At 47.8% G+C, this 26,147-nt stretch overlaps 1 protein-coding gene across 1 annotated transcript in view; it reads left to right on the forward strand.

The window, feature by feature from the left end:
- Positions 1 to 1,279: 1,279 nt before the first annotated feature.
- Positions 1,280 to 26,147, forward strand: part of ASB2 (ankyrin repeat and SOCS box containing 2) — a 75,817-nt gene continuing 50,949 nt past the window's right edge. The window contains 2 exon segments of the mRNA XM_088464343.1: positions 1,280 to 1,452; positions 16,588 to 16,853. Of these exon segments, the coding sequence (XP_088320469.1) occupies positions 16,603 to 16,853 (251 nt within the window). The 5' untranslated portion in view covers positions 1,280 to 1,452; positions 16,588 to 16,602.

Raw genomic sequence — 26,147 nt, forward strand, 5'->3', positions numbered from 1 at the left:
GGATAAGTCACATAGACTACACAGGCCTAGCAGCATAGAAATACTAACGTGAAAAGAATTTTGATTTTAAAATCCTCTACCTACAACTCAATATGCGCGGGAGCATAGACAGGCTCTTCTCTGTGAAGAAATTGTGGCCCTGATTCGGAGACTGGCGCTCTGAAAGAGCGCTCGCTCTGAATCAGGGCATTTATTTATTTTTTTTGAGTGGCCTCCTGGCCGCTTGCATAGCTGTGGGTGACCACCTACAGCTATTGCGAACGGCCAGATGATGGTCGCGATGGTCAAGACCATCGCGACCATCGGGGCTTGCGACAAGACCCTTGTGGTAGGGTCTCGTGGCCGCAAGCCCCAGAGAGCTTCTGGCTCTAATAGAGCCGGAAGCTCTCTCACTGACATCACTGGTGATGTCAGTGGGGCCGCCCACAAACGGCAGGCGTTCGCATGGGGACGCCTCCGTTTGTGAAGCCACCCCCCCGCCATGCCTACAAAACGGGGCGAGCTGTCGATCAACATGGACAGCCGCCCCTTTTGTAATGAGCCACGGAGCGAGAGAATTTCTCTCTCTCTCTGGGGCTTTCGCACACGCAGTGCGGCCGCTGCGCGTGCGCAAAGCATACCATCGATCCGCTCGCCAGCGCTCAAGTGCTTGGGAGCAGGTCTGAATCAGGCCCTGTATCCACAAAGCAATTTTTTAAAAATCAAATCCAAAAGTAACTGTATATAAACAACTCCTTCTAGATGATATAAAGGCATTAATGAAAAGCACAGAAAAGGGGAAAAATTTATGAAACACAGGATCACATGAAGAAACCACATAGTGATTAAGTTGGCTAGAGGTGGGAAACTCTTCCATCTACCTGTGCGACGGCACCACTCGTGCACCCCTATTTATGGCTCTGTCGGTCGCATACCCCTCTTTAAGGCTCTGACGTCTAGGTTCTTCCATCTTTGGCCCTATCCTGCTCCCACCGCAGCTTTGTAAATAAGAATGGAGAATGACATTAAAGTTAGTTTGCCAAGATCAACAACTGTAGTCAAGAATTGTTATGATTAATTATGATTTCCCACAGGTCCCTGTATTTAGGGTTAATACACTAATATCAGTGTCAGATTCCCAGTTACTTGTCCATATATGGCCTACTGCTCAGGGCAGATAAACAGTGATGCAATGGGAGGATTAACCCTCTGTGCCAGCCAGCTGCAGAGCGCTGTGTCTGGGAGAGATGTGTTCAGCAATCACCGCACTGGAAATCTGAGATACACGGGCACAGTAGGTTTTGGCTTGTCACTTGTGATCATGTGCTGCTCCAGAAATACACTGAAACTGCCAGAGACTGGTCCCTGGGAGAGACACAGGCAATCTTCTGCAGAGAGGGCTGGAGGGGTGCGCCGCAGTCTGTGAACCCTAAAAATGGGATCTGCCTTCCAAACTCATTGAAATACAATCAGGTAATTGATGCAATAATACTATAATCATGGCACAAGTATATTAGGTATTCATAATGGAGGGTATTTACTAACATTGAAAAGTGCTATAACCCACAGCAACCAATCAGAAATCTGCTTTCATTGTCTCACTTGCTATTGATGAAAGCTAACTTCTAATTGGCTATTATGAGTTACAGTTGCAGGTTGTTAATAAATTGTCATTCACTTGTCGATGTTTAAACAGTTATCATGGACAATGCTGCACTTAGGGGTCTATTCAATGTCACTTAAGTTCTACAAAAGCAGGTGAAAATGAACATTTTCACCTACTTTTGGAGAAATTAAGCTCTGGGCCATTCATCATAGAGGTAACACAGGAGAAATCACAGATATGTCCTGCTTACCTTTCTCTCCCAATGTGGCCCGCTGTCCCCTCTAGTATAGGGACCTAAATTCAACAAGCTCCAAAAAAATTATATTATCAGAGCTTGACAGCGGCAGCATTCACCATCTTCAGATGGCATTTGCTCCCGCACACCCGCTCCTTCCCTTCCTTTCAGCTCCCCCCGCCCCTGTCCAGCTCCTTTTCGCCAGATGCCGGGGCTTGGTGCACCTACGTGAACTCTAGTTGACGCAGGCGCACTCCCGAGTCAGACTCAGCAGCGCTAAGTTTCACTGCCCAGAGAGGAGCAGGGAAAACATTCGGGGAGACAGCTGATTTTCAAATTCATCATTGCTCTGGCGCTCACCGTGAGTTAGAATATTAATTATCGGTGTCCCCCTGGACCCCGATAATTAACATAATTAGTACGGCCCTTAGGCCAATGTCTTCATATCATCTCAGTGTAAATACTGGAGCATGTAAAGCTACAATTTGTAGTGTTCTGTCATCTTTGTGTTGCTGTTATGCAACTTGCTGTAGAATTGCTTATCTTTTAGTTGGTCATCATGATTTATCGGATTTCTTCAAAATAAGCATTGGCAAAGCATGCAAATGACAGCAGAGACAGACCAAGCAGTATTCTAGGAGTTAAAAGAAAAAAAAGCTAAGATGAACCTGACCATTGTAGATTTGTTGAGAAAAATTAAATTATAGTTGCAGAAGATATTTTTCTGTTATGAAAATGATCCTTATATAAAAGATACATATGACATTCAGAAATGTAAAGGTTCCATTCCATGACATAACTTTACCTGTCTGATATTGTATTTATGTGTGCTATGCAGATGGGAGGAGCCTATTGTTATATGTGCTATGCAGATGGGAGGAGCCTATTGTTATATGTGCTATGCAGATGGGAGGAGCCTATTGTTATATGTGCTATGCAGATGGGAGGAGCCTATTGTTATATGTGCTATGCAGATGGGAGGAGCCTATTGTTATATGTGCTATGCAGATGGGAGGAGCCTATTGTTATATGTGCTATGCAGATGGGAGGAGCCTATTGTTATATGTGCTATGCAGATGGGAGGAGCCTATTGTTATATGTGCTATGCAGATGGGAGGAGCCTATTGTTATATGTGCTATGCAGATGGGAGGAGCCTATTGTTATATGTGCTATGCAGATGGGAGGAGCCTATTGTTATATGTGCTATGCAGATGGGAGGAGCCTATTGTTATATGTGCTATGCAGATGGGAGGAGCCTATTGTTATATGTGCTATGCAGATGGGAGGAGCCTATTGTTATATGTGCTATACAGATGGGAGGAGCCTATTGTTATATGTGCTATACAGATGGGAGGAGCCTATTGTTATATGTGCTATGCAGATGGGAGGAGCCTATTGTTATATGTGCTATGCAGATGGGAAGAGCCTATTGTTATATGTGCTATGCAGATGGGAGGAGCCTATTGTTATATGTGCTATGCAGATGGGAGGAGCCTATTGTTATATGTGCTATGCAGATGGGAGGAGCCTATTGTTATATGTGCTATGCAGATGGGAGGAGCCTATTGTTATATGTGCTATGCAGATGGGAGGAGCCTATTGTTATATGTGCTATGCAGATGGGAGGAGCCTATTGTTATATGTGCTATGCAGATGGGAGGAGCCTATTGTTATATGTGCTATGCAGATGGGAGGAGCCTATTGTTATATGTGCTATGCAGATGGGAGGAGCCTATTGTTATATGTGCTATACAGATGGGAGGAGCCTATTGTTATATGTGCTATGCAGATGGGAGGAGCCTATTGTTATATGTGCTATGCAGATGGGAGGAGCCTATTGTTATATGTGCTATGCAGATGGGAAGAGCCTATTGTTATATGTGCTATGCAGATGGGAGGAGCCTATTGTTATATGTGCTATACAGATGGGAGGAGCCTATTGTTATATGTGCTATACAGATGGGAGGAGCCTATTGTTATATGTGCTATGCAGATGGGAGGAGCCTATTGTTATATGTGCTATGCAGATGGGAAGAGCCTATTGTTATATGTGCTATGCAGATGGGAGGAGCCTATTGTTATATGTGCTATGCAGATGGGAAGAGCCTATTGTTATATGTGCTATGCAGATGGGAGGAGCCTATTGTTATATGTGCTATGCAGATGGGAGGAGCCTATTGTTATATGTGCTATGCAGATGGGAGGAGCCTATTGTTATATGTGCTATGCAGATGGGAGGAGCCTATTGTTATATGTGCTATGCAGATGGGAGGAGTCGATTATGTGTGCTATGCAGATGGGAGGAGCCTGTTGTGTGCTATGCAGATGGGAGGAGCCTATGATGTGTGCTATGCAGATGGGAGGAGCCTATTGTTATATGTGCTATGCAGATGGGAGGAGCCTATTGTTATATGTGCTATGCAGATGGGAGGAGCCTATTGTTATATGTGCTATGCAGATGGGAGGAGCCTATTGTTATATGTGCTATGCAGATGGGAGGAGCCTATTGTTATATGTGCTATGCAGATGGGAGGAGCCTATTGTTATATGTGCTATGCAGATGGGAGGAGCCTATTGTTATATGTGCTATGCAGATGGGAGGAGCCTATTGTTATATGTGCTATGCAGATGGGAGGAGCCGATTATGTGTGCTATGCAGATGGGAGGAGCCTGTTGTGTGCTATGCAGATGGGAGGAGCCTATTGTTATATGTGCTATGCAGATGGGAGGAGCCTATTGTTGTATGTGCTATGCAGATGGGAGGAGCCTATTGTTATATGTGCTATGCAGATGGGAGGAGCCTATTGTTATATGTGCTATGCAGATGGGAGGAGCCTATTGTTATATGTGCTATGCAGATGGGAGGAGCCTATTGTTATATGTGCTATGCAGATGGGAGGAGCCTATTGTTATATGTGCTATACAGATGGGAGGAGCCTATTGTTATATGTGCTATACAGATGGGAGGAGCCTATTGTTATATGTGCTATACAGATGGGAGGAGCCTATTGTTATATGTGCTATGCAGATGGGAGGAGCCTATTGTTATATGTGCTATGCAGATGGGAAGAGCCTATTGTTATATGTGCTATGCAGATGGGAGGAGCCTATTGTTATATGTGCTATGCAGATGGGAGGAGCCTATTGTTATATGTGCTATGCAGATGGGAGGAGCCTATTGTTATATGTGCTATGCAGATGGGAGGAGCCTATTGTTATATGTGCTATGCAGATGGGAGGAGCCTATTGTTATATGTGCTATGCAGATGGGAGGAGCCTATTGTTATATGTGCTATGCAGATGGGAGGAGCCTATTGTTATATGTGCTATGCAGATGGGAGGAGTCGATTATGTGTGCTATGCAGATGGGAGGAGCCTGTTGTGTGCTATGCAGATGGGAGGAGCCTATGATGTGTGCTATGCAGATGGGAGGAGCCTATTGTTATATGTGCTATGCAGATGGGAGGAGCCTATTGTTATATGTGCTATGCAGATGGGAGGAGCCTATTGTTATATGTGCTATGCAGATGGGAGGAGCCTATTGTTATATGTGCTATGCAGATGGGAGGAGCCTATTGTTATATGTGCTATGCAGATGGGAGGAGCCTATTGTTATATGTGCTATGCAGATGGGAGGAGTCGATTGTGTGCTATGCAGATGGGAGGAGCCTGTTGTGTGCTATGCAGATGGGAGGAGCCTATGATGTGTGCTATGCAGATGGGAGGAGCCTATTGTTATATGTGCTATACAGATGGGAGGAGCCTATTGTTATATGTGCTATGCAGATGGGAGGAGCCTATTGTTATGTGTGCTATGCAGATGGGAGGAGCCTATTGTTGTGTGCTATGCAGATGGGAGGAGCCTATTATGTGTGCTATGCCGATGGGAAGAGCCTATTGTTATATGTGCTATGCAGATGGGAGGAGCCTATTGTTATATGTGCTATGCAGATGGGAGGAGCCTATTGTTTTCTGTTATTTCCCATTTCAGTCTAAAAAGAGGCCAAACGCCTTGCTCATCAATGGGACTGCGGCCAGAATTGTGTGTGTAGTAAATATATCCGTCACCAATCTCACTCCTATCTCAAGTATTTCTAATTCTGCCGAGCTACTGAAATGTTTACCTATTTGTTTGTTAGTGGTAGTAACAGTCGCTTTTTACTATCGTGGCAACGTGCCCTCAGGTTCGGTGTACCTTTACAGACAGGGCTAGTGCATGTGCCCCAAATACTGCGCTTCTTACCTTGTGTGTTGTGTGGAAAATATTTTCCTTTCTTAGGAGTTTGGCGGCTGTGACATCACAAACCAGCCCAATTCTTACGCTGCCAGCTGCTGCCCCTCTATGCTTGGTGATCAGGTGACACAGAAGAGTTAGGGGTCTATATGTACTTAGCCTTGGAGAGAGGTAAAGTGGACTGAGATAAAAGTCCCAACCAACCAGCTCCTAACTGTTACCTTACAGGCTGTGCGGTCTATTTACTAAGCCTTGTATGGAGATAAAGTGGAAAGAGATAAAGGGCCTGATTCAGAGCCGCTCGTAAGCGGCCGCTCCTTCGCTCCGAGCGATGTTCGCACATCTGCGCATGCATATGGGTTTTAGTACACATGCGCGAACCAGTCAGTGCGGCCGAAAATCGTGTACTCGCAAAATAGCAAATGCCTGCTAATTTGAGTCACAGGATGAGGTGTTTGTGGGTGGTAACAGGGGAAGGTGCTTGAAAACGGGGAGTGGAGATCCGAATGCAGGCGTGCCAAACGGTCAAAACGGGCGTTTTAAGGGTGTGCATAATTAACAAAGCAGCGTCATCGACCACGTCACTTGGTTGTCTCTTAGCCTGAACTGTTCGCATGATTGCGGTAGGAAAATCCAACCACAAGCACTGCGAGCAGTTCAGACGCCTTTTGATGTTCTCGATTAATCTAATAAATAGCGGAGATGACGTATGATGCGAGCGGCCAGGGGGCGTTTTTTACAAAAAAACGTCCGCATGTTTTGTTCGCTCGTTTAGACATAGAGGCGTCAACAGACTGCAAAGAGCGAACGGTCAATTTAAATAGCCAGCCCCTTTTTCTGGATGAGCGAGCGCAAATAGTGTCCGGCTCTGAATCAGGCCCAAAGACCCAACCAACCAGCTCCTAACTGTAATTTTTCAAACACAGCCCATGACATGGCAGTTAGGAGCTGATTGGCTGGTACTTTATCTTCATTCCCTTTATCTGCATCCAAGGCTTAGTAAATAGGTCCCTGTGTTTGAAAAGTGACAGTTAGGAGCTTATTGGTTGGTACTTCATCCACTTTATCTCTCTCCAAGGCTTAGTACATAGACCCCTTTGTCTTTTAGGTACCCTCTATACCTTGGTGCCCTAAGCGAATGCCTAGGTATGCTGAGTGGTAGCATCAGCCTTGTTTATTGGGGTGTCCGCTTTTGGGCACTCCTTTATTAATCATTCCTGCCCACAAGCCCCCTGAATCGGAGAGGTGCCTTGATAGTGAAGCTTTACTGTATGTACTGACCCCCCCGGTGCTTGGCAATTAGAGCCCTCTCTCCTGTTCAGGTAACGGGGCAGTGCCCAAAGGAACTCTCCTATGTGCTATACATGGGGGCAGCCAGGACTTTTATGTAGCGAATTAAATTCAAATACAATGTTACACTTACACCAATGTGGTTTTGTGTGACACAGGTCCAACTTCATAGGCCCAACTTCAGCAGTGGTGACCCGGCCACTAGATCACCTGTGGTCCTGCAGGAAGATGTTATGTAACAGATCAGAGCTCATGTTGTGCCAAACTCACATGGACTTGCTGACATCTGATCAGTGTTTCCTAATAAATGAATAGCTAATGCTGGGCCATGATTGATGGTGGTGTCAGGAGAGACAGATGGTGCATGAGGTGTCGTGTTTACAAGGAAAGTTCCACGTGCTTCTAGATTGGGAATCATGATGCTAATGTATAAAATTATCTGAGCTTTATAAAGTACTGTGTCATAAACAGACTATTATACCTACATCAATGTAATCTCTAAATAACAACTCCATATACCTTCTAACATTTAATGTGCAAAATCAGGCCAAAATAATATTCCCCACCCCAAACTACCAAAGTCCAGCTGAAACCACCCAATTTTGCCCTCATTAGTTCAGGCATATGCCCCACACATCTCACACTGTCCCACCAAAATCTGGTTTATTCAGAGATATGTATTGCTATAGGGGTAGATTCATTACCGATCGCAACTGCGATTACGCACGCAATAGGCAGATTGTTGTGTTCTGCGCATACATCGCTGTGCGAGAGCTCGAACCAGCTACTACATTCGCAGTGACTACGCAGACCCATCACAGAGTGATTGACAGGAAGTGCCGCTTGTGGGTGGTGACGGAGGGGGGGGTGGTTGGTGAAACGCCGGCGTGCCAGTGCAGGGGCATGCATAAATTATCCACTGCGATGCCATACGCATCTTGAGTACTCATAGCGTGCAATGAAGTTAGCAATTCCTGAGTAAGGTCAGAGTTTGTGCAAGTGTGCGTGAGGCTGCGATGGTACTCGATGTTACCGATGGTTTTGTAGTCTTACTAAGGATTACGAATGTGTGTAAGGTAAAGTGGGCGTCCTTATGTAGTTCTGCGCTGGCATAGCATCGCAGTGGATAGCATATCATCACAGTGGGACTGCGTGCGTAATCGCTATTGCAACCAAGTATGGTCACCAAAATATAGTGATCTGATTTAAGAGATTGACGACCCTTGGATCCTTGCGAAGCGAATTAAGGGCTTGGTCTACAAGTCCGACATACTTACGAAATCACTTTGTTTCAGCTCCTCCTTCAGTTTTTCCAGCTGCTTTTGCAAAAGTTTGAATAGGGGAATGACCTGACTCAAGCTGGCAGCATTTGAACTAACTTCACATGTGGCAAGTTCAAAGGGATTGAGAACCTTGCACAACACGGAAATTATTCTCCACTGTGCTTGACTAAGGTGCATTCCTGCTCCTTTCCCTATATCATAGGCCATAGTGTAGCCTTGGATGGCCTTTTGCTGCTCCTCCATCTGCTGAAACATGATCGGTCCTTCTCTGTGTCCTCTCATGACTCCTCCTCCCCCGCCACTTCCACTAACAGGAGGAGTTCCCCAAGGTTCTGTTCTTGGACCCCTCCTTTTCTCCCTATATACGTCCTCTTTAGGGGAACTCATTAACTCCTTTAACTTCCAATATCATCTCTATGCTGATGACACTCAAATTTACCTTTACACCCCTGAGCTCTCCCCTCGCTCCTTACCCGTATCTCCAACTGTCTCTCTGCTGTCTCTTCATGGATGTCCCAGCGCTTTCTTAAACTTACCATGTCTAAGACTGATCTGATCATCTTCCCACCCTCTTCCACTACCTCACTTCCCACAATTTCATTATCCATTGATGGCACAACTATCTCCTCTAGCCCCAAAGTGCACTGTCTTGGAGTTATCCTAGACTCTTCCCTCTCCTTTAAACCACACATTCAGCACCTCTCGCAGTCCTGCCGTTTCCACCTAAAAAATATCTCCAGGATTAGACCTTTCCTCACCCAGGATGCCACTAAAACCCTCATCCACTCACTGGTCATCTCCAGATTGGACTACTGTAACCTTCTCCTAGCTGGCCTCCCAGTCTCTCACCTCTCTCCACTACAATCGGTTCTTAATGCTGCTGCTCGGCTCATCTTCCTCTCCAGACGTTCTACATCTGCTTCCCCTCTCCTTCAAGCCCTACACTGGCTCCCCTTCCCCTTCAGATGCCAATTCAAGGTTCTTACACTCGCCAACAAAACCCTCACCAAATCCTCTCCCGCATACATTTCTGACCTTCTCTCCCTTCACACTCCTGCCCGTCCACTTCGCTCAACAAATGCCGCCTCTCTTGCCAACTGATTACTTCCTCCCACTGCATCCAAGATTTTGCCCGTGCTGCTCCCTACCTTTGGAATGCTCTCCCTCTCCCTATCAGACTCTCCACCTCTCTACAAATCCTCAAATGGGCTCTCAAGACCACTACTTCATCAAGGCCTTCCAGCTCTCATCCTAACCCACTTCATACACTTTCCTCCCTATCTTCCCCTTCTGTGTCACGCCTGTCTGTCTGCCCCTTCCCTTAGAATGTAAGCTCTCACGAGCAGGGACCTCTTCCCTCATGTGCTTCTCTTTACATTTTCTTCTACTCCTTACTCCCCATAAGGGCACCTAACACGTGACTGACAACTCCCGGCTGCTTATTGTGAGTGTTATAATCGCTGTTGCAGCAATGTATATAAATCGTGTCCTTGTCCTGCACTGTAATGTACTGCAAGTTACTTGTTTCCTGTTCACCTATTAGTTCTATGTACTATGTAAGGCGCTGCGGAACACTTGTGGCGCCATATAAAGGATAATAATAATAATAATAATAATAATAATAATAAAGAGGGTAGAATTCCACCTAGTTACTACCTCTTGCTTCAGCTAATGGCAGGGTAAATTCAACAGTACTTGCTGGTGCTGCAATCTTCAACACGCAGTTGCTGAATGTCGAAAATGTCCCAAAATCTTTCGGGTCACCGAGAGCATCTCCTGCACGCCCCTGTCATTTTTTTTTTTTTACATGTGGCACCACCAAATTAATTGTGTGAGCAAAACATGGGACGTGTTCGAATTCGCCCAGATGTAATGCTCGCACAATATTGGTGGCATTGTCAGAAATCTCAAATCCCGAGGAGAGTCCAAGTGGGGTAAGCCATTTAGCAATGATTTCCCTGAGTTTCTCAGCGGTAGCCTGCCTCTGAATGAGCTGGCATTTCTAACATGCTGCTGCTGTTTGCACTGTTGGAGGTAATACACCTACCCAATGGGCTGTCACAGTCATGTCATCTTTAGTTTGCCCTGTCCCTCTTGTCCACATATCTGTGGTTAAGTTGACAGTGGGCACAACGGCATTTCTGAGGACATTAATAAGGTTTTATTTAATGTCCTTGTACAGATTGGGAATTGCTGTTCTAGAGAAGTGGAATTTAGAAGGGACATGGTAGCGGGGACACAGGACCTCAGTTAACTGTTTAATGGCAGATACTGGACGCACATCTAATACCAGCATAGCTGTTATGGTGTCAGTAATCCGCTGTGCAACTGGGTGATTGCTGTCATTCTTTCTTGTTTGACAGTCAATTGTTTGATTAAACTAAAAGTAGTCTTCTTCCTGGTCCCCTTCTGGGATGAAGATCCACTCACAGCAGCAGCAGCAACAGGCGTACTATAGCACTCACGGATCCTTCTGAAGAACAACGGATAGGAGAGGAGTCAGTCATTCTTATGAAATTGGATGCAGGACTACTTCCGATCACGAATGAGGATGTTGTTGATGATGATGATGCAGGTGGTGGTGGTGGAGATTGCAGTCGCTTGGATCCAGAGAGAAAGGAGCAGCTTGGTGGCACTGGACGGATTGTTGTTTGTTTTTTTTGTCCCCAAAGTTTCAGAATTTTAAATACCCTTTCCAATTTGATGAATGTGCTGCAAGTAACGGAACAGGGAGGAGGTTCCTAGATGGGTAAGGTCCTTACCTCTACTCACTGTTACATGGTAATGGTTACAGATGGCTTGACAACCCGATGGTCGCGATGGTCTTGACCATCGCGACCATCATCATGGCCGCTCGCTGTAGCTGTGGGTGGTCACTCACAGCTATGCGAGCGGCCAGGAGGCCGTTCTAAAAAATCAAAAGCCTGGCCCTGATTCAGAGCGAGCACTCTGTCAGAGCGACCGGGTCTGAATCAGGCCGACAGTTGGTTCATGTGCCTTAGCGATTTTAATTTTTTTGACACTTCTACAGGGAGAAGAGCTTACATCATCATAAGATGCAGAACCACCAGTCACACATAAAGGCCAAGGCCTTATCCTTTCTTTGCCACTTCGTGTAGTAAATGGCAATTTTTTCTTTCTCTGCAGCTAACTTTTAGGCCCTCATTCAGAGCCACTCGCTAGCGGCAGTACGCTCGTTCCGAGCGATGTTCGCACATCTGCGCATGCGTACGGTTTTTAGTACGCATGCGCGAACCAGTCAGTGCGGCCGAAAATCGTTTGTACGCTATATAGCGAGTGCCTGCTATTTTGAGTGACAGGAGGAGGCGTATGTGGGTGGTAACAGGGGAAGGTGCTTGAAAACGGGGAGTGGAATTCGAACGCAGGCGTGCTTAAAGGTCAAAACGGGCGTTTTATGGGTGTGCATAATTAATACAGCAGCGTCATTGACCACCTCACTTGTTTTTTTTTAACTCAGAACTGCTCGCAAAATAGCGGTTGAAAAAAACAACCACAAGAATAGCGAGCAGTTCATACGCTGTACGATGTACTCGATTAATCTAATAAATAGCGGACATGACGTGGCGTTTTTAACAAATAAACGAGCGTATGTTTTGCTCGCTCGTTCAGACTTAGAGGTGTGAACAGACTGCAATGTGCGAACGGATCATTTGAATAGCCACCCCTTGTTTTTGAACGAACGACCGCAAATAGCGAACGGCTCTGAATGAGGGCCTTAGCTTTTAATTTTTTTCTCTTTAACACTGTAAAACATTGCTTGCTTGATTTTAGATGCCTTGACTTAAGCCCTGTATACCCTTGGGCATCGTCTTTAGTAGATGATGTAGATGGACTAGTATCGTCATGACTGGTGGCACTGGCAGCAGCTCCACCACTAGTATGTGGTTCCTGCTCTCCTCTCAACTGATCGTTCTCCATAACAAACACTAATGGAATGGGGTACAACACACACGTCAATATTTTTTACGAATATACTGAGTTTCCACTTTCCACTAACAGTGTGACAATATTTTTACGAATACACTGCGTTTCCACTAACAGTGTGACAACATTTTTTATGAATACACTGCGTTTTCCACTTACAGTGTGACAATATTTTTTACGAATACATTGCGTTTTCCACTTACTTTTATACAATCCAAAACCCGCGAGAATCCGACACAGCAGGATGATGTTTTGCCTTGCTTTGAGATCTGAGTCAGGCCGGACTCGGATCTCGCCTCGGATCTGCAAGTTTTCGTGGGTTCAGTTCTCAGGGAACTGGACCCACTCATCTCTAATTCTAAGTAATTTGATTTGTTCCTGGACCACCAACCAAGGCATTCCTACAAGTGCCCTGTGGCCCTGATTCAGAGCCGGATGCTCTGACAGAGCGCTCGCTCTGAATCAGGGCCGGCCTTCTTGTTTTTTAGAGCGGCCTCCTGGCCGCTCGCATAGCTGTGGGTGACCACCCACAGCTATAGCGCGCGGCCAGGAAGATGGTCGCGATGGTCAAGACCATCGTGACAATCGGGCTTGCGACGAAACCCTTGTGGTAGGGTTTCGTTGCCGCTAGCCCTAGAGAGATTACAACTCTTACAGAGCCGAAATCTTTCCCACTGACATCACTTGTGATGTCAGTGGGCCCGGCCCCAGATGGAGGCGTTCACATGGGAGCGCCTCCGTTTGGGCAGCCACTCCCCCGGCCCGCCCACCAAAGGGGGCATGCTGTCACTCAACATCGACAGCACGCCCCCTTTGGTACAAGACCCGGAGCGACTGTTTGCCCGTCGCTATCCGGGTCTCGCGCATGCGCACGACGGAGCCGGCTCCGTCATGCGCACTGGGCCACCATCGACCCGGTTGCGAGCGCATAGCGCTCGCGAGTGGGTCTGAATCAGGCCTTGTATCAGCAGAGTTTGGGAACCACTGAGCTAGGGATGGCCATCGTCCACCGATGATTCATAATCATCGATAGTTTATGCTCGATGTTGAATGCTTTTACCATCGATGGCGAAGAACCAGATTGTTTCCCTCCTTCGATGGTAAAGCATAACTGAATATATATATATTTTTTTTATTTGCAAGGTCCCGGGACACAGAGCATAGCTCCGCCCCCGACACCCGTGAAGCCCAGCTCCCCGATTTTTTGTGGACCCCGGGCCAGTCAGTCAAAGGACAGGGTTGACAATCTGTTAGTGAAACCATCGATGGTCATCCATTGCATAGTTGGTCACTTGCAAAAATGTAATCGATGGTAACCATCAATGATAACCATACCGATAGCCATCCCTACACTGAGCTAGTCCCTTTAATCAATTTTAATAAATCTACTCTTTTCAAATGTCTATTATGAAATGTGGACTTGGCACACAGCGCCATCTAGTGATGAGGCACTTATATGTCATCATTAGCTTTGCTCAAAGGGACTGGAGAGCAAAACAGGTAAAACAGGGAAGAATCAGCACAAAAAACCTCTTTGGTGGGGCTATAGCTTTGCAATTTCTGCCAGAGCACATTGGCAGAATAGGCAGCATGGCAGAAATCAAGGAACACAAGTTTGCACTAGCCAATGGGCAGAGTTGCTAAGTGCGGAGCAAGTATCTTGAGGCCTATTTTGCAGAGCAGTGCGCAAATAAGATTTATTCAGGCAGATTATTGAAATGAGGGGTGTAGAGGGCACATTTCTAGGTGCTGGAATGAGAGTAAATCAAGCAGTATTTTAGGAGAGAGATGGAAAAGTTGAATTCAGGGTGGATCTAAAGTGCTAGGAGGTGTAAGAGGTTGGAATTTTGCTATGATCGTCACAGTTTTGCACAGTGCAGTCTTTCAAAATTATCCACCATGTCTAGACGCACTTGGTCGCGTTCCCGGAGAGCAGACAGTAAGCCTAGATCTTGAAATGCGCTAGTTTGGCTGTCTAGATGCAAAATCAAAGCTATTTTTGCTGTGTACCCAGCACACTTTGTAGACCCATTGGTGGTGCACAGACCCAATGGTGGTGCACCGCGAGTCGCTCACTGCTGCAAACTCTTAAGCCAATACTATAGGCTAATGCTACTATCAGCCCATCCCCTGGTGTACATCCGTGCGTCTAACTGTGCAAGAACTGAGATGCCCACTTTAAAAGTAATTAGACGCTGTAATCCTGCATGTTGCATCTTTAGATTCCGCCATCGGTCACATCATTGAAACTTGCATCAGCCCTATGTTAGGTGCAGAATCATCTTACTATGACCTCCAGTCCATTGTGAGTGACTATGTGTCTGTGTACGCCACCAATTCAGCGTCACGCATGTGACAATAGGATGGACGATTTTCCTGCATCTGAATAGCCACCTCCCAGTCACCACCCAGGAAGTTCCAGCACAGTTCCCATACATTTCTGATACCGTGCGCTCAATCACGCATGAAAATCGGGTGGTGCTCCCAGCCACCCGGAAAGGTGGGCAAGTCTCCTGGGTTTGAGGCACAGACGGCCGTTGAAGGGATTCGTGTTGAATCGCATCATCCTGGCTCCGACTTTCCAGCAAGCCCGGGCTGAGGTAATTAATACCTGCTCACCCCCCCCTCTTGGCGCCCCTGTGCATCCCCCATTGAAACCTATGGGGGCTGCGACTGCTGTTGCATATGGAGGGACAGTAGCAGATATCGGGGATACTTTCTGCGGTCCCTCCATAATACATTGCAGGGATACTCATTTTTTGCAGATATATCCCGAAAACGGGTGTTTTTTGGAATATATGCTGCAAATAGTTAATGATAAATGCACCCCATTGCCCCTTAGTGATACACTGCAGCATAGCAGCTAGATTCTATTGCTGCTATATGATAATAGATCCCTTAGTTGTGTGTTTTGTTTTTTTTGTGAGTGGGAATGATGCTTTTCTCTTAGCTGAAAACATAGGGCCTGATTCAGACCCGTTCACTATATGCGTGCGCTGGCAAGCGGGCCGATGTTCTGCACGTGCCCGAACTACTCACTGCAGTGACAGGAGAGGCCTTTTGTGGGTGGTAACAGGGGCAGGACACTAATAACGGGTGGTTGGAGAAGCGAACGCAGGCGTGCCAGAGAGTTTCAACACCGTTTTAGCGGCGTGCATAATTAACAGGCAGCATCATAGTACACGTCACTTGCCTTTTTTTTTACACCGATTTCCTCGCAATGCTTGTGGTAGGGCATACATGCCTACCCTCCCGGTTTTCGCGGGAGGCTCCCGATTTTTCGGGTAACCCCCCGCACCCCCGGAAGGGTAGGCATTTCTCCCGCATTCTGCCCACTTCCTAGTGAAGTGGGCAGAATTAGGAGAATACCCGCGGCAATCGCGAAGGGGGCGGGGCTTAAGCTGTGATTCTGCATGAATCACAGCATTTGGCCCCGCCCCCTATGTAAATTGTGCCCAATCGCGCCCCTGTCGGCCCCCTGCTGCTTCTCTTACCCGGGCTTCTCCCGGAAACAGAATATTAAAGGTAGGCAACCCTGTGGTAGGGTAAAGCAACCTCAAGCACTGCGTTCACATCTGATGGTGCTCGATGTACCAATGTTTTAATACACTTCCTGGAGATGACATGTTGCTGGTGGGCGGCTCTGCCTGTGCGATTGATCATACGCATACACAAAGTGGCCGCTCGCTAAGACATGGTGGGCGTGCTTATGCCTTGTCGAGTGATCGCTTCCCGTGGCCTCACTTTGACAAATTTGCATACGCATCCAGATAGCGTACGCAGATAGCGAACGGGTCTGAATCAGCTTTTACCTGTCATTTCCAGGGACTTCCAGATTTACAGAAACATTTTATATCTAAAATAACCATTTCCTGTAGTTCTGTGTACTGTATATGTACCTGGATGCATCTCAGCAAAATCAGCCTGGAAATTATTATTTTTACATTTCTCCCATGTCTGAGCAGAAGTTTCTTTATTCACTTTTAATGAAATACTTTTCTCTCTCTCCCATAGCACAAAGCAGCAAAGATGGCGACGGAGGTCTCCGGCTCACAGGAGCCCCAGCGCACGCTGGGCTCGGAGGAGTACAGTCTGTACAGCAGCCTGAGTGAGGAAGAACTGATACAGATGGCCATTGAACAAAGTCTCTCTGAGAATAGCATCGGCCAACCAACTGCCCACAGCCATCAGAAGCTAGCCCCCAACCTCAACGCAGATTCAACAGCTGCTGCCAGCTGGGCGCAGAGACCGTCTCACCGGCCACCTCGCACCAGCACCAGGTGACTGAGATCGCTAGGATAGTGTTAACCACTGCTATGCTGATGCGCATATTCACACCAGGGAAGTACAGTGTAAATGGTGAAACTTTTATACCAACTTCTCCTTATTGTGAGGGCAGGCTGCAGTAACACACGGGCGCCCATTTATTAATGGTGGCATTTACAAAGCAGTCTGGGCATGACATTACTGCCCATGATTACATTGCAAGATGCGATCATAGCGCCGGAAAGTATCCTCCGGCGCCTGCAGGGACAGGGGGCTCCGAAAGGAGCCGTCCCTGTGATGTGAGTGGAGTGCCGCCAGGGCTACTGCACATGCACGGCCGCCATTGCCGGGGAGGATTCCGGTCTAACACTCTACCGGCTAATTATGTGAAGTGTAACCCATAGGCTACAACAGGCTAATGTCATCTTCAGATGGCGTTACCTGCGGGGGACAATCTCTGGAATGCTTTGAATTCCGAAAGTTGGTAAATCTCAGCATCACATCCCCCCATAGAAACCTAAGGGGGGATGCGGCTGCCGGCGGGAATGGAGGGATCACAGCAGGTATCGGAGACATCTGCTGCAGTCCCTCCTTTATACATGGGGGTGATACTAAATATTTGCGGTTAGGTCACCCACCAAAAAATAATTAATGATAAATGTGCCCCATTGTGCAAAGTAGAAAACAATTAGCAAAGTATAAGTGTACCTGTGTTTATACAAAGTTTATACAGGGTTATATATATATATACATACATACATACACATACACACACACGGTATATAAAAGAAAATTGAGACTTAAAAGATCATTCTGGAAGTCCCAGCAGTAGATTTATGTCCAGTATCTACTTTATATCCATTATGTCGAGAACCACGGGCGAATCTATAGTAGGTTAATAGGTGCGGGGAATGCGGTACACATGGACCTCAGGGTCCAGGGGAGCGCACATTGCCTGCACTCATACATTATATTTACCTCTCTAGAATCCAACACTGTAGAAATCACCCTACGAAATGGTAAGTCCGCCATTTTCATGAAGATTTGCGCATGTGCAGTATAGAAATCACCGGGAACATGGCGGGGGTGCCATGTTCCAAGAGACCTGCGCATGTGCAGTAGACTCAGGTGCCGTGACATTATATATACCTTGTTTCTGCGCCGCTGTGAGAGAGGTGGGGCCCACATAGAGGCCGCACAGCATATAAATCAGCCACTGATGGTGAGCCAACAGCTGTCTGTCAGGACAGACAAAGGGGTCAGTCCAGTTAGGAGCGATGTTCTTGCCACCGTGAGTAAATGCAGCTGTATGTCGCAATTACGATACCTCCGGTCTCGCACATTTCCGTTCGCAGTCCCATAAGGCTACAGGCAAAAATGTGTGAGTCCGGGGGAGATCGGGCCGCGAGTGGGGTGAATTGCTGTGCTGTTGCCGGCATTTCTTTGCCGTTCCAACAGCTATTTGCCCTCCACTCCTAAGTGGATTGACCCCAATAAGTATTATGATCTCACCTGGACATGTATGCACCCAACCTCACCAATGGTGCCCTCATGGATCCAGCCGTCCAACCTGAGGGCCATACAGCCAAATCTTTCAGCTTTGCACACTATGCCTAATGGCACCTTACAGTACAGTATGTGCAGTTTGTATTTATATTATTGTTGACTGGTTTCAAATGAGAGACGTTGCAACCAGTAGCCAATAAGATCATTATAAACCGGTTAGATGCCCGCAAGCCGGAATGTGAATGATCTCTGTAAAAGGTCTTTGTTCCTGCTCCCCACCTTTTATGTCATATGTAATAAAAGAAAGTAAGAAATGTGTATAATATAACTATATATGAAACAAAGCGCATGAACCTTGTTAACGCTCACATCCAACGGCACTAGGACTCAGTAACACTCAGTCGCTGGACCCAGATATTTTTCCTGGGGCTCATTCGTAATGAAACAAAACCAAAGACTGGATAACGCTAGGACCATCGCCAACAGTGACACAGCAAAGAGCTTAATGGGATTTAGATATAATTACTCTGCAGTAATTTTCCTTGCAGCCCTGGAGTGTGCTGAATACAGTCCATCACATCCGGCAGATGGAACTCTATAACACTGTTATGATATCAGCCTTCCAGGATGATTTATAAATGACCATTAATTAGCATACTTGATGGGGAAGTAAAATAAAGCTACATATTTAGAGTATAAATCTGCATTATTCATTGTAACTTTCTGCAATCTTGCCATCGTGTGCGATATGAGAGCGTCTATCTCTAGGAATCTGACTAATAATCCCATTATAAGTCAGATACTCGCACAAACAATGGGCGTGCTATGTAGAAGATTCCCAAAAGAAAACTCCTTAGTAATCAAAAGTCTGTTTGTTATGTAACGGAGAAAACATGCACACTAGCATACCAAAATAAATACTTACAGGAAGCAGCATTCACGACTCCATCTGAAGCATGGTATAACTGATCGTACAAACCTTTACATGGATATTAGGCAGAAACGGTACTTGTTTGTGATTTGCAACTCTCTTCTATACAAAGCTATAATGCTGTCTGAGAGGTGTTTTAATGGAAACTTTTTATAACACAGGTTCTCAAACTCGGTCCTCAGGACCCCCGCACAGTGCATGTTTTCCAGGTCTCCTCACAATCACAAGTGAAATAATTAGCTTCACCTGTGGATCTTTCAAAATGTACTTGAGTAATGAGTACACCTGTGCACCTGCTGGGTGACCTGGAAAACGTGACCTGTGTGGGGGTCCTGAGGACAGAGTTTGAGAACCACTGTTTTATATTGATAATAACCTTACCAAACAGTTTTCATGATAATCTCACCACTTGGGGGCACTGTTTCATGGAATCCGTGTCTGATATTTGATTTCACATGAAGCCAGAAAAAATAAAGTAAAATCAAAAATTCTGCTTAATACAAGTATATATTGTAAATATAAGAGGAACTCCTCTTCCTGTAGGCTTATGTAAGGATACACTGTTTATAAGTTTGTTCCTTTTACTGTTTTTTTTCACTATACTAATTCTTTAAAACACGTAGGCGTAAGTTTCTATATTAGGGTATGTAGTCATAATGTCGACATTCGGAATGTCAATATGGACATACTGTATATTGACATAATGTCGACATCAGTGGCGGTTCCAGAGGTGGGGATGCAGCACAGTTTAAAATTCAAATAGGGGAGCCACACCAACTGCCACTCCAAACGCAGCCAAACATAGATGGCTGGGAGTCACTGGCAGTTGGTGTAGCCAGGGCCAACATGACCTATACGAAGGGTACGCACCCACGTAGAGTGCCAGACTGTGGAGGGCGCCACGGCAATCACCTGTCCAGAGGCTCGAGTCCCTGCTGGAGGGGGAGGAGGGACCGCTCTCCTCCCCTCTCATCTATAGAGCGATGAAGCGATCGGATTACCAAAGTGATGATCTGCGGCCAGCAGCTGGCCGCGGATCCTCTCTTTGGTAATCCGATCCGAGCAGTGCTGGCTGCACTGAGAACTACGCGGGAGGGGGCCGGGCTGGGTGACGGGTCATATGCCTCCGGGCAGATTGTGTCACTGTGACTGCTCAGGAGGGCACCTGCTGACTTCACTGCCAGCCAGACCTGTTCCCCACCTTCAGTCCTCTGCTGCCGCTGTTGGAGCCAGCAGGTAAGTCTGAGTAAGGGGCTGTGATGGAGGGGTGCTGTGATGGAGGGGTGCTGTGATGGAGGGGTGCTGTGATGGAGGGGCTGTGATGGAGGGGGGCTCTAATGGAGATGACTGTGATGGAGGTGACTGATGAGGGGGAGTGAGAGGGGCTATATTGAGGGGCTGTGAATGAAGAGGGGATATGAGGAGCTGTGATGGAGTGGCTGTGATGGAAGTGACTGTGATGAGGGGGGTGAGGTGGGCTATGTTGAGGGTCTCTGAGGAGGGGATATGACGGGCTGTGATGAGGGTGATATGAGGGGCTGTGAAGAGGGGATATGAGGGCCTGTGATGGAGGGGCTGTGATAGAGGTGACTGTGATGAGGGGGAGTGAGAGGGGCTATGTTGAGGGGCTGTGAAGAGAGGATATGAGGGGCTGTGAAGAGGGGATATGAGGGGCTGTGAAGAGGTGATATGAGGGGCTGTGAAGAGGGGATATGAGGGGCTGTGATGGAGGGGCTGTGATGAGGGGGGTTGTGATGACTGGGGCTGTGGTGAGGGGTGCTGTGAGTGGCTGTGATGAGGGGTGCTGGGCTGTTAGGGGCTCCATGGGGGGGGATGAGTGAGCTAGGATGAAGGTCCACTGAGGGGTGCCAAAATCTATTCCCGCTTACCAAAAAACTTTGGCTTGGGGCGGCCCTGGGTTTAGCTCCCCTTTTTGAATCTTTTGCTGTGCTGCAGCTCCACCTCTGGAGCCTCCGCTGGTCGACATTGTGAAGGTGTCAACGGGCACATTGTTGACAACGGTATGCAGTCAGAAAACAGACGGTCGAAATGCCGACCGCCGGCTTCCCGACTGTGCAACTGCAATCCCGACAGGGGACTATTGATAGGCGTCAAAATCCCGACGCCTATCATTATCTCTACGCTGGGAGCCCGACGCCCGGGCTTACCGAATGAAGGTAAGCCGGGCGGCAGGCACGGACAGCCGCGTGGGGGGGACGGTTAAATTAGGGGCTCCCCAGGGGGACTTAGGGATAGGCATCCCCCTGGGAGAGTTAGGGTTAGGCTAGCAGAAGGGGGGGTTAGGGTTAGGCACCCCCGTGGGGGAGGTTAGGGTTAGGTACCCCCCGGGAGGGTTAGGCTTAGGCTGCGGGGATGGGGGGGTTAGGTTTAGGCACTTATGGGGGGGGTAGGGTTAGGCACTTCTGAGGGAAGGTTAGGGGGAGAAGAGGGTTAGGTATACTTAGTTTACTGTTGGGATCTTCACTTGCTGCTGGCCTTCAGGCGTCGGGATTTGAACTACCAAACACAGGTCCGGCGGTCAATTATACCGATCCCTTGACAACTCATGTTAGTCTTAGGGAAATACAGGGTGGTTCCAGCGCTTTCTATGATCTGTCCTATAAATTTGTTTGATGGTGTCTTCGATGTATTCAGAGATATGTAAAAAAACAGAATGGCAATATCGTATAATACCGTCAAAAAAAGTTTTATTTTTTAAGAAAAATAAGTGCACTCACCATTTACCGGTGGGTGATAGGCGTTGAACACAATTTTCACCGTGGTGGTTGCAAAATACAACGTAGCTCTGGATATCTTTGGGTCACTCCATAGTTGGGGGAAAACACATATGACAAGCTTCCATAGTGCAAATCAGTAAACCCAATACAAGGTCCTACAAGGTTAAGTAGTATGGTATACGTTCAGGAAGCCGGCCGTCGCAATGCAGACAGCCGGCTTCCCAACTACTTAATCCTGGCGAGGGTTAAAAAATGACAGGTGTCTAAATGTAGACCAGCGCCCGGCATCCCAATCGAAGTGATGCCGGGCGCGGACAGCCACGGGGGGGAGGGTTAGGGGCTCCCGGGGGGACAGGGTTAGGCACCCCCCCGGGAGGTTAGGATTAGGCTAGGGGGAGGGAGGGTTAGGCTCCCCCGGGGTGAGGTTAGGGTTACTGTGAATGTTGACATTTCACATGTCGCCATAACATCCAAAATTCTTAATGTTGACATTTTGTACCACACCTGTATGTAACAATAAGTACAGTGGCTGTCATCATGCAGTGCCAAAGTAGTTGATCGATTTTTTGCAACAGGGCATGTGCATAGTCAGATGGAGAACTTTACCTGCTATGGAGCTGATACAAGTTTTGATGGTGTGACCGATGGTGGTGTATTAGGACGCACCAATCGGTATTATAGTTTGTGCGGACGCTGACAGTGCACCTCAGTCCACATTTGGCCGCATGGATGTACACAAGTAAAGGAGTTTGTAGTGGCATTTGCATAAAGTCGCAGGCAGGCGACCGCCTATAGATGCTACTGCATGCGCCTCTGCCTCCCACTCAGAATCGGGTCAGTTGTTTCCTGTCCCTTCTTCTCTCACGCGCTCATTCACGGCACTACAGGCATTGGAGGGAGCAGAACAGGGATCTATGTCACACGACGTTCCTTCTGCAATTAAGGTGCGTACACACGGACAGATATATCGTTACGATATGAACGATAATGATATAGTTCAACGATATATTATTCATATCGGTCTTTTTTATTCAGTGAATGACCAACGATGCGCGTTCCCGCATGAACCATAACGATATCTATGATCGTCCTTACATGCAGGCCAATCTGGATGATATTGTCAACTTTGCCTGGTCAGAGATGTGGCAGGATAACTCACTGAGAGATATCTTTCATGTCGTTGGTGCTACAGATCGTCCCGTGTGTATGCAGCTATAGTTATTACCGAGCAGTCAGCGGCTGGAGCATGGGGGGTGTTGGGGAGACACATGTTAGGACGGAGCCAGGTGAGAGCCCTGATTCTTCTGCCTTGGAGAGTGCTGCTTGGGATGAAGCTATCAGCTCATCTCATGGGAGGAATGGTCCCAATTAAGGGTCTGTCTCATGAATGTTTCATGTTCCTCCATTTAAACCTCTTACTTACATTATTTCCCAGTAAGCACAGCTGCGCTTAGGACACTCGCATTACATTTCCAGTTACCACCACAATAATTACAGATGTAAAAATACACCCAATTTGCACCCTGAGACAGTGCTGCAACCCTGTATACAAAAAGATCACGCACCTGCTGTCTGGCTTGGCGAGAGTAGATGAAACTTTGGTTTGAACAGTCAGCATCCAAAGCAGACACCCATCAACGCACAGAGGGGCCTATTTATTATTTATTTGTGTTTTTTCTGGATAAATAGCAATTTGGCATTGTTTAGCTCTGAGTTATCCAGGTTACAGTGGTGATGACTTTCTGCTCATCATGCGTCACTTCTGGCTATGAGTATATCCCTAACCCTTACCCCAGTGCCCATCCCTAACCTGCCCTCCCATAGCCTAACCCTCCCCATAGTGCCTAACCCTCTTTTCCTGTAGCCTAAACCTACTGTATACCTCCCCCTAGTGCCTAACACTAACCCTCCCCTCCCGCAGCCTAACCCTCCCCCTAGTGCCTATCCCTAACCTACCCTCCCATAGCCTAACCCTCCCCATAGTGCCTAACCCTCTTTTCCTGTAGCCTAAACCTACTGTATACCTCCCCCTAGTGCCTAACACTAACCCTACCCTCCCGCAGCCTAACCCTCCCCCTAGTGCCCATCCCTAGCCTGCCCTCCCATAGACTAACCCTCCCCATAGTGCCTAACCCTAACCCTCTTCTCCCGTATCCTAAACCTACTGTATACCTCCCCCTAGTGCCTAACACTAACCCTCCCCTCCCGCAGCCTAACCCTCCCCCTAGTGCCTATCCCTAACCTGTCCTCCCATAGCCTAACCCTCATCATAGTGCCTAACCCTCTTTTCCCGTAGCGTAAACCTACTGTATACCTCCCCCTAGTGCCTAACACTAACCCTCCCCTCCCGCAGCCTAACCCTCCCCCTGGTGCCTATCCCTAACCTGTCCCCCATAGCCTTACCCTCCCCATAGTGCCTAACCCTAACCCTTTTCTCCCGTAGCCTAAACCTACTGTATACCTCCCCCTAGTGCCTAACACTATCCCTCCCCTCCCGCAGCCTAACCCTCCCCCTAGTGCCTATCCCTAACCTGCCCTCCCATAGCCTAACCCTCCCCCTAGTGCCTAACCCTAACCCTCTTCTCCCGTATCCTAAACCTACTGTATACTTCCCCAGGAGCCTAACACTAACCCTCCCCTCCCGCAGCCTAACCCTCCCACTATTGCCTATCCCTAACCTGCCCTCCCATAGCCTAACCCTTCCCATAGTGCCTAACCCTAACCCTCTTTTCCCGTAGCCTAAACCTACTGTATACCTCCCCCTAGTGCCTAACACTAACCCTCCTCTCCCACAGCCTAACCCTCCCCCTAGTGCCTAACCCTAACACTCCCTCTTGTGCCTAACCCTAACCTGCCCCCCCATAGCCTAACCCTAACCCTCCCCCTAGTGCCTATCCCTAACCTGTCCTTCCATAGCCTAACCCTCCCCATAGTGCCTAACCCTCTTTTCCCGTAGCCTAAACCTACTGTATACCTCCCCCTAGTGCCTAACACTAACCCTCCCCTCCCACAGCCTAACCCTCCCCCTGGTGCCTATCCCTAACCTGCCTTCCCATAGCCTAACCCTCCCCATAGTGCTTAACCCTAACCCTCTTTTCCCGTAGCCTAAACCTACTGTATACCTCCCCCTAGTGCCTAACACTAACCCTCCTCTCCCACAGCCTAACCCTCCCTCTAGTGCCTATCCCTAACCCTCCCCCTGGTGCCTATCCCTAACCTGTCCTCCCATAGCCTAACCCTCCTCATAGTGCCTAACCCTCTTTTCCCGTAGCCTAAACCTACTGTATACCTCCCCCTAGTGCCTAACACTAACCCTCCCCTCCCACAGCCTAACCCTCCCCCTGGTGCCTATCCCTAACCTGCCTTCCCATAGCCTAACCCTCCCCATAGTGCTTAACCCTAACCCTCTTTTCCCGTAGCCTAAACCTACTGTATACCTCACCCTAGTGCCTAACACTAACCCTCCTCTCCCACAGCCTAACCCTCCCTCTAGTGCCTATCCCTAACCCTCCCCCTAGTGCCTATCCCTAACCTGCCCTCCCATAGCCTAACCCTCCCCATAGTGCCTATCCCTAATCTGCCCTCCCATAGCCTAACCCTCTTCTCCCGTAGCTTAAACCTACTGTATACTTCCCCAGGTGCCTAACACTAACCCTACCCTCCCGCAGCCTAACCCTCCCCCTAGTGCCAATCCCTAACCTGCCCTCCCATAGACTAACCCTCCCCATAGTGCCTAACCCTAACCCTCTTTTCCCGTAGCCTAAACCTACTGTATACCTCCCCCTAGTGCCTAACACTAACCCTCCTCTCCCACAGCCTAACCCTCCCCCTAGTGCCTAACCCTAACCCTCCCCCTTGTGCCTAACCCTAACCTGCCCCCCCATAGCCTAACCCTCCCCCTAGTGCCTATCCCTAACCTGTCCTCCCATAGCCTAACCCTCCCCATAGTGCCTAACCCTAACCCTCTTTTCCCATAGCCTAAACCAACTGTATACCTCCCCCTAGTGCCTAACACTAACCCTCCCCCTTGTGCCTAACCCTAACCTGCCCCCCCATAGCCTAACCCTAACCCTCCCGCAGCCTAAACTTAACCCTCCACTGCCGCTGCATATCCCTAACCTTTTCCCGTAGCC

The sequence above is a fragment of the Taudactylus pleione genome, unplaced genomic scaffold (genome assembly GCF_031769625.1).
Source record: "Taudactylus pleione unplaced genomic scaffold, aTauple2 ptg001661l, whole genome shotgun sequence".
Taxonomy (NCBI): Eukaryota; Metazoa; Chordata; class Amphibia; order Anura; family Myobatrachidae; genus Taudactylus; species Taudactylus pleione.